Source organism: Penaeus vannamei, chromosome 23 (assembly GCF_042767895.1).
Source record: "Penaeus vannamei isolate JL-2024 chromosome 23, ASM4276789v1, whole genome shotgun sequence".
Classification (NCBI taxonomy): Eukaryota; Metazoa; Arthropoda; class Malacostraca; order Decapoda; family Penaeidae; genus Penaeus; species Penaeus vannamei.
The window spans coordinates 11,120,977-11,130,976 of record NC_091571.1 but is presented as its reverse complement, the minus strand read 5'-3'; the positions used below and the strand labels follow the sequence as shown (position 1 = coordinate 11,130,976).

General features: G+C 35.3%; 1 protein-coding gene across 1 annotated transcript in view; it reads right to left on the bottom strand.

The window, feature by feature from the left end:
• LOC113827180 (probable protein phosphatase 2C T23F11.1) overlaps positions 1–10,000 on the bottom strand; it is a 25,040-nt gene that overhangs the window by 7,029 nt on the left and 8,011 nt on the right. The window contains exons 5-6 of the mRNA XM_027380077.2: positions 5,909–6,134; positions 2,166–2,257 (exon numbers count right to left, since the gene is read on the bottom strand). Coding sequence (XP_027235878.1) covers positions 2,166–2,257; positions 5,909–6,134 — 318 coding nt within the window. The remainder of the gene's footprint in view (positions 1–2,165; positions 2,258–5,908; positions 6,135–10,000) is intronic.

Genomic DNA, 10,000 nt, shown 5'->3' with positions numbered 1-10,000 from the left:
ATTTGGTATCCAAATTATATGCACTATTAATAAACATGCAATACAAAAAAATCAAGAAATCTGGGCCATTAGTGAGACAGTGGTCTTAACCCAATGACACCAGGAGAATTTGGGTTTGCTATGCCACAGCTCTTGGTAGTAAGTACAGCCTTTTTCAGACACAGCCAGTGTATAGTACACGTCAGGCCACACTAACAAAGTAACAGTATATACATATATATATATCTTTTTTATGATTGTAATGTTTTTGCATAATCTGAGATACATGATATTCACTTTAGTAGCTAAATTGAACCTGCAGAAATCTGATTATGTACATTAGATTTAATTTCAAATAATAAGGTATACTATACTGGAATGCTGTATTATTGAAGGGGGAAAAAAATCATTTTTACTTATCTTATTTTCTTGAAATAAGTGATTATATGCAGTGATGTACAAGGCTCCTACTGCCACGGCTTCAGTACTTCAATTCCGGGTGTCATACTTCAAGCAAAGTGTGTGTACAGAGAGCTACATGTATTTGCGCATATCTTCCACACATAGTAGGCAAATGATTCATGTGCTAAATATTGCCCTTTTATACAAAACAATAGCCAATCATAGCACTGCATATCCCATTCTCCCTCATGCAATGCCCCAGAGTATGTAGTATGGGTGTGAGGGTTCATTGGAAAGAACAGCATAAAAGTAAGGAATGCAACATCATAACATAACATGAATGACCCCTCGCTCAGAGCTGTAGCCAAATCAGCCATGATGTAAATGACCCATCACCTAGAGCCAAGACTCATGTCATCCAGAGGCTATGGGTTAATGTATTAACCCATTTACGACGGGTGTCCGACATATGAGACACCCATAAAAATAAACATCGCCATTGTGACATTGGATTGAATACATCGCAGGCTGCGGCCAGTTTTGTAGCCACCCGAAAAATATTATTTTCGGCTTCAAAATATACTGGCATTAGTGGGTTAAAAGCTCAATTCTGTTCACCAGATAATGTAATCTTGTGCTGGTATATCAAATATTTCCCCAATGGAGGAGTACCAAAATTGAAAATTTACTCCTTGTACATGAGTGAAAACTGGAAAAACTTAGTATAAATATAAAAGACATATAAAGCAAATATATTATATGTTCATTACAATCTATATGGTAGAAATGTATGTATCTATATCAATACATAAGTAGAGAGAAAAAACAAAATATGGAAGTGGACAAGTAATGGAATAGGGGTGTAAAGGTCTTTGATGGCTTGGAGGAGGTCTGGAGGGAGAAATGAGAGGAGAAGCCATGCAGGGATGCAGGAGAAGGCCCAGTGGGGCAGATGGTACAGGGATAGGAAGGAAGCAATCCTGGAGATCCTACTCAATCTACTTTGCAAACATTACATCCATTCACAACAAAACGAGAGGCAGGCAAACAGCCTGTTAGTTATTAAACCAAATCCTTATTCGAGGCTACTTGGCTTTATTGTGCATTTTACTAATATGCTAAATTAAGGTAGCTCAATCTTTACTGGTTAATAAGAACACCTAACTAAATCCATTTTTGACAAGGCTTCATATGATGCTAACTTCAAAGGCTCATACAACTCACTCACTAACTGCCAATATAAAACATTGCAAGACACCACAAGGCTTTAAAAACATCAATCAATTACTATCCTTTCAGTAACCCTTTCTGCATTACTCTTAACATATAACTTCCAAATCAAAGAAGCACTGCAAAGCTAGGGGGACCTTAATGACCAAATCATCCTGGCTCAGGATTTTAAGATATATATTACGTACTATGTACTGCCAGAAGCAGTATTCTGTCAACTTCTAAAGCCATACACAGATCTATAATATTAACAATAGTATGAGAAAATGCAAAAAAAATTGGGCTAGCTTCTGAAACAATACTCACTTTATCAAAAAGTGGCTTCTGAACCACTTTATCCATGAAGATGCCATTAGTTTATTTTAAACTATAAACATCTTACCATAATGTATCCAAGTTTGATGAAAATTTTCTGAAAACTTTGGAGTAATTTTTTACTAACATCTATGTTTGCTGACCCAGACAAACTTTGATATCCGCATCTTTTCAGCTCAGATCTCATCAAAATCCAGGAAAGGGCTAATAATCTGCACCATAATGCTTTCCAGCCTTACCTGATTTGTCATGACATCCCAGATTCCGTCACATGCTAAGATGATGAACTCCCACTCCTCGGTCAATTCCCTGACCTCCACATCTGGATTGGCTGAAAATGAAAATGTTAGATGTCAGCAAGTTAAACAAATTCATTGTCAACTACCAATTCCATGTGACAACTGCCACCTATGTTCGCCTGGCTCTATTTCATAGAGCATTTATGGCTTCAATAGATATGAAAGATGCTTATTGGTATATCCCAATACACCCAAGGTTCAGGAAGTTTCTAGCTTAACCAAAAATCTCAAGAATTTACAGATTCAAAGTTCTACCTTTTGGGCTAAATATAGCACCAAGGATTTTCACAAAAATGTTAATGCTCATTCATTCCCAGTTGATTTCCCTAGGAATTAACATTCTTTTCTATCTAGACAACTGGCTTGTTTTGAACACACTCAGCAGAAGAGTGCACAAGAATGATGGACACAGCTTTGAGGATTAGTTCAGAAATAGACCTTCTTTTCAATCTTCCAAAATCACATCTTGCTCCTACAAGAAAACTTACTTGGATAGGCTTCCATTGGAATTCTTTAACTCAAACAGTATCTCTTTCAGAAGAGAAATGAAGATGTTGAAAGAGAGTTTTCCAGTCCATTCCTGTGATATCAATGTCCCAAAGACAATGGGAGAGTTTACTAGGTTCCCTAAATTATGCAGCAGAAATGATAAAATTAGGTCAGCTGAGATTACAAAGACTGATTTTCAAAGGAAGATCACTGTTTTCTATAATAGACCGAGATCAGTTGGTACTGTTTCCTCGTCATTTAACCCATTAACGCAGGTATATTTTGAAGCCGAAAATAAAAGATTCCGGGAGGCTATAAAATCAATGTCACATTGGCAGGACGCTGAGCTGGGCCAGAATATGCCCGCGCGCCGGCTGCGGCCCATGACAGAATCGGAGCGCAAGCTTTGATCCAACATCACACTGGCAGGACGCCGGCAATGTTTATTTCTCAGGGTATCACATATATGGGGCACCCATCATAAAGGGGTTAAAATGCCTTTTCAGGTTGTGGTTGCAAGACAACCATCTGGAATCAGTGATGCCTTGGGTTCTTCCAAACAATAATGACAGATGTTTCAGATTAGGGCTGGGGTTTTCAAATTAGCTCAAGAATACACCCCAGTATTCTGTCAAGGGATACAGATTCTCAGGGTGTTCAAAAGTTTTCAAAGTAGCATGCTACCTAGGTCCAAGTATAGGGTTAACCTGTGCCGGGCAACTCCTGGCAAACGAGCACCAAAGCATTTTGGTGGGTCCGAGGGATTGAAAAATGATATGCGACCCCTCAGATGCATTTTCTGTGCATCTGAAGACAGTGTTTTTGAATGATATATAAAAGTAATAGATATTTTCTCTACTGTCCTGCTAAAAGTACCCAGCGATCAAAAGGCTGTTAGACGGTGAATTTTTGGCTACTTTTGAACACCCTGGATTCTTTCAGACATTTCACTGTATCAACCGCCAATGGTCTACCCAGTCTTCAGAACTTCGAGCTTCAGAGACACTACTGGAACCAACTGCTCAGAAATAAGGAGGAGTAATATTGATAGCTCCTTTACAGAAAGCTCAAGCATGGACAACTGCACTTCTCAGCTGCTGTCCACATCCAATACCAATTGGACACAATGTAATCCAGAACGTGAATTCCTCACAGTTCATGAACTGCATGAATCTTCACATGCAGATTTTCTCCACAAATCTTTCAACCTAAGGATACAAGATAACGATTCTGTAGGATCAGATATCATTAAAGGTTTTACCCAATCCACAACCAGGCAGTACTAATTGGGTTGAAAATTATTCAAATCATTTTTAAGGAGTAAAAGTATTGAATCTGTAAATTATGACACTTTGTTACAGATTGCTTCATAGGTGTTCCATGTTCAGAATCTTTCAGGAGACACTGTTCATACTCATTTATGTGCACTAGTTTCCTCTCAGGATAGGCATGGGTATAAAAATAGCCCAAGAATAAAATGAAAAGAGGATTTTTTTAACAATGTCATAGGAACTGACGATACATTCCTTCTTGGCCTATTAAAGATCCTTTATCATTTTTAGAACAACCTAGATTCAGCTCATCCCTACAAGACATCTTTGCAAAGGCAGTATTTTTATTAACCTTAGCTTCAGGACTAGATCTTCAATTTTGACAGTATATAAAACTGGTAATGAAGCAGCTTCCTTAGCCCCTTTCCCATTGTTTTTGGCTTAGAATGAAAGACCTTCAAACAGATTAGATCCTGTAAGGGTGCCAGCTTGGATAGTGGATGCTTCACATCGCAATCTATGTCCAGTTTCTGCCCCAAAGAGTTACCTGAACACCTTTTTGTCAATTTCTGAAAGACTTTGGATTAATCCACACAATAACAAAGTTTGCAATGCTTGGGATGTCGAAAGTCATTTGTCAAGAGATTAAAGAAGCTGTTCCAGGATCTAATCCCAATGCACATCAGATGAGAAGGTGTGCATCCTCTATAGCTTTTTTGATATCCTTTGATTTGACTCAAGTTCAAAGTCAAGGCCAGTGGACTTCTGCTAGCTCATTTGTTAACAGGTATTTTCCATTTAACATTCCTAATGTGCCCTGCATGGCAATGACCTCTTTACTTTAATGTTTTATTTTAAGGTATAATAATTGGTGTAGGTTTTCAAACAAACAGGTTGTTTCAAAATATTTTAGATTCTATCCTCTGAAATCATTCTTATGTCAGAGTATCTCCATTCCTTATCTTGTTTTTTATTATATTCCTTTCCTTCCCCCCTCCCCCCACCCTTTTATTATGTTAGGAACAGATGTTAAACAACCAAGACAAATCTTCAGGTGTGAATATTCACTGACCTCATATTCAGATAAGTATTTTACTTGCATTTTATTTTGGGTAGATGGATAACTAGTTTTATTTCTAACCCCTTCTGTAATTACTTTTTAGACAAGCATTTTGCACCCCCACTGCATTAGTCATAAAATAAGAGGTTTGAAGAATTGAAAACCTTATTTCTAAAATGTGCAATGGGGGTGTAGTAAAAAGAAAACATATAATGCACTTGAATTTGCTTTATATCTGACTTGCCGAGTCAGAGGGTAGCTGGCGAGCTGAGCGGTTTGCAGCTGTGTGAGCTCTATTGTTTTGTGATGAATGTAGGGGTGTCCCCTGTATTTAGGAAAAAAAAAAATTCTTTCTCTTTTTTTGCAGGAATTACTTCTCATGTGTCAACTCGACTGGCATGAAGCATTTGCCCATTGCAAGTCATAAAAATAGGGGTTTAAATTCTTCAAACCTCTTATTTTGGACCATGTTATAACAGTGAAGGATCTGGATCCAATGGGTAAAACTAGATATAACTGTACAGAAAATATATTTTGTTTCACCTCATATCGATGTCATGAAACCGACTTTTTTTCTTCACTCACAAACATCCTTTATTGCTTAAATAAACTTCATCCTAGTTTATGAAATATGAATAAATAAATAAAACTCTGAGATTCACTAGAACAGCACCTATGCAGATGACTAAATAGACTGTATCCACCTCTCATTCCTAATTACCTGTCAATGCTTTTCAAATACAATTCATAAAAAAAGCAGGTCTACAAACCATAATAACACAAATTTTGAAACATTGTAGGTTTATACTAAATATCCCAAGAAATAATACATATTCAAACTGCACTGTTAGAATTCATCTTACCTGTAACAATTTGGTCTTCTGGCCCTTTTTCTTCATTCTTCTTAAACACAAAGTCTCCCAATGCTCTTGACAATGCAAGGTTGCCATTGACTCTGTTCAGCTCAACCCAACCACCCGCTGCTGTTATTCTTCGCTGCTCAGAAGCCAGGCTGGGCTTATGGTCATTGCTTAGCTCTTCAACACGGCCACCAACACTAGCTATAGCCCGGGAATCGCCTACATTTCCCTAATAATAGCAAAAGAAGAGATGAGTCAACAGTCCCCGCATTCTTTTCACTATGAAAAGAAACAACCATACTGAAATCATATTGGGAAATCCTATTTCTATAATAGATGAATAAGATGTAAACTCTGTCACAATAACTTTTATCACTATGTAGTGTGTTTATTCTATCAACTTATCTCTTTTGAGGTTTATCATAATAAAACAGAAGAGACAGAGACTCATGAAGTTAGCAAACTGGTCACCTGTTTATTTACCTTAGTGAGGAAGGCAAATATATACTGTAATAGTTCTGCATGAATTAATAGATACTACTTTATCTTATGTCAGTAGTTTTTAACCTTTTTCAATGTATGAACCCTTTCAAATCAGCAGTCAGTTCTCACACCCCCTAAATTACTGAAATACAAAAAAATGCTGAACTACAAATTGGATGTAATGTGTATTAACAACAAAACCATTTTTTTTTTTTTTTCTAAACTGACAAAGCTTACCGATGCATTTTCCTGAAAGTTGTTGTTTTTTTTCTCTCTAAAGAAAAAATAACATCCATATGCAAAAACATATTTTGCTTTAATTTTGCATAGGATTCCTAGCACCCCCTAGGAACTGGCTTCGCACCCCTGGTTAGGAACCACTATCTTAGGCAGAAGAACATTCCATTAGCAATACAAAGTAAACAACTTAATTTCTTTAAATATACTTTGATCAGAAAAAATAAACAATCCCATTAATTGAATTAAATTACACATCTGTTTAGCAATAGTTATATTACACAGATGCACCACAGTATGGCCCAAGGCTGCAAATGCAAATTGGCAGATTCCTACCATCAAATCATCAGAATTGTTTACACCTATTTCAACAAAGAGTAGAACATAATCCTAATGAAAAAAACATTTCTAGTATCTCATACATCATAGGATAAAACTTAATTAAATATCTTTCAAAGCCTGAATTTCAACAAAGAATAATGATCAATGAACAGTAATTAAAAATTTACCAAAATACAATCTGGCTCTAAAAGTAAAAAAATGTTTGATACATTCAAAACCTCAAAACCAAAATGCACAATTTGAAGTCCTCAATAGCTGCACACAGTAAAAGAACATCTTACCAGGCAGTGCTACTAATAATACACATAAGTGATACATTTACCTGCTAAAGATAATCATCCATGTATGCATTCTGAGGTTTATTAATACTCCATTACAGACTGGTGCTGTCCTTACCAGATACTAAGGTACCTTCTTCTTGTGTATGGATAAAAAATACCTATATTTGAATTTTCATATTACACATGTTTAAAGTAAAACAGTTTTCAAATAATGTTATGGAATATAAATAAAGCAATATATGGTCAGAGGGCACTGAAAATCAATGAATATACACAAATTAAGAACTATGATCTATAAGCTACAAGGTATGGCTATTCAGCATCCAACATTAAAAAACTTGTCCTACTACTGTATGACTGCTAGAGCCCAACTTGGGTTATATCTTGGGAGGAGCAATGGCATAAAGTGCCAACACACAAACTATGTACGCAGGAAATTAACGCCAGCTACACCTTTATGGACTTCTGCTTATTGCAAACATGCATACAGCATTTAATAATGACATTGTGTATATATATGCCTTTGTGAAAGTCCAAAGAACACTTTTATATCAATATCAGAAAAGAAGAAAATTATAATTTATGATATTTATTGACATTTTTCTTTGAAAATATAAGTTTTGTGCACATTCACACATGAAATAAGCTTTCCAATGAGACTCCCTGATAATATGCTGTAGCTTATAAGGGGGTCTGTACGTATACTGAATATGAAGTACTAATGTTAAAAATATATATACAAATAATGATAATAAACTTTCATTTTGGCTTTACTCTAACAGTCAGTATTGTCAACCTCTTCTAATTATTTTTCATTTGAAATTAGTCAATATAAAGGGCATGTGAAAGAGAGAAAGATATTTTAATTTCAGAATAATAAGCGAAATATAGATTTTACGTTGATGATAGTATATAATGATGCCCGCTCTAAAATAAAAACTATATGGAAATGTGAAAATTGGTCTTCTGCATAGTTTTTGTAATATGTTGAAACAGCTATTGCATCTTTTTCATGCATTTCTGGTAAAAAATGCAACCTGTGGATGCTACCATAGGCTGTAGATGCCATAAATACGTAGATTACCACCCCCACCCAGGTGTCCAAGGATTCTTATTAAATTATTTGCAAATATAATGCACAAAAGAGACTGAACACCTACTCTATGCTGGTTTGGCCAACAGTCACATTTCTAAGAGTCCTTATAGAAAACGAGTTTGATCTGTGGTAACTAATTTTTCCTCTACATAAAAATGGGTATAGTCTAATTAAATGGGGATAATTAAAAAAGTTAACCTTATGTGGATGTGATTCCATACATGTAAGCCTCCTCAAAAATCATACCCATTCAGTGGTCAGCTCTCCCCATCCCCTACCCCCTCACTCTCGTTTGGAGCTTTGGAAAAATTCAACAGCATCAGTAACTCTCATCTTCCATTTACTTTATCAATGTGCATCTATTGGATTTTCCAAAATAATTAAAAATTAAATAAAACAAGAATTAATATCATCTGGTTTAGATTAGTTTCCTGTATAATTTGATGCATTTATTAAACATTTCAGCCAGAAATGTCTATATTTCATACAAGGAAAAGGAAAAAGAAAAAAATATCCCTATTGAAAACAAATATCTCTGACTGACTTGGCAATAGTCTTATCATAAAGTAGAATAAATGAGCTCTTTTATATACTGAAAATCATTAGATTTAGTGAAGAAATAATAATGAACTGTGGCAATGTCCAAGCTTCCAACAGTCTATTCTCCGTTCTTTGTTTACATAAGCTGTGGTAATTTTCGTGCATCTTGAAATCAATCAATTGCATTCATGAGTTTCACGGAGTGTGTAAGACCTCAATTTTCAATTCCAGAAAAAAAAATCAGCAAAATATAGTTTACTAAAACAAAAAACTGGCCAAATATAGTTTACAATGGCAAAGCCTTTTTTCTTTTTATGAAATAAAAAAAATGGCACCTTGCACACCCTTTGCATAGAGCTGATATTGATGAAGAACAGTTTTAGGTAAATCAGGGAAAGAAATATGACCTGTGAATAGTACCACACACTAAAAATAAAAGAAAGAAAGAAAGAAAGAAAGAAAACCTTTTGGGGGGCTCATGCTCTCCCAATGGGGAGGCAGGGTTAAAATGATATATGAGACAAAGTGCAATTATATACACTATAACATGCAAAAAAACTTAATTAGCTATCTAAAACTCCTTAAGCCAGTGATTCCAAGCTGATTATCTCTCAACAAATGGGCATCCACAAGTAAAGAACTTGTGGCCTATTCTAGAGACTCCAGCATATAATATATGATTAATTGTAATGTAGTAACTAAAGATTAACTTTTAAATTTTTGGGGAGGGGGACCACATATCAATTGCATACTCTGTAGCAAAAAGATTTTCATTAATAGACTAAACTGAAAACAGCTTATTACTAGTTAACAAAATCTGAAATCTAAGTAGACAACCTGGTGTCCATGGAAAAATCTTTTTATGTAAAAGGGTTCTTTGTAACAAAAAGACTGGGAACCAGTGCTCTATATCATATCATCTTTGCATGAACCCATGAAACCTAATAATGTATTGTTAATTCAACAATCTCCCTCGAGTAAAACCCACAAAAAAGGTTTTGCTGTATGATAACAAAAATGAATAAAAAGACAATAAAAAACAAAAGTATTAAATATTTCCATCTAAAAAAAAAAATCTTAAAACAGAAAGACTAACATCACACTTAATTGTTTCTT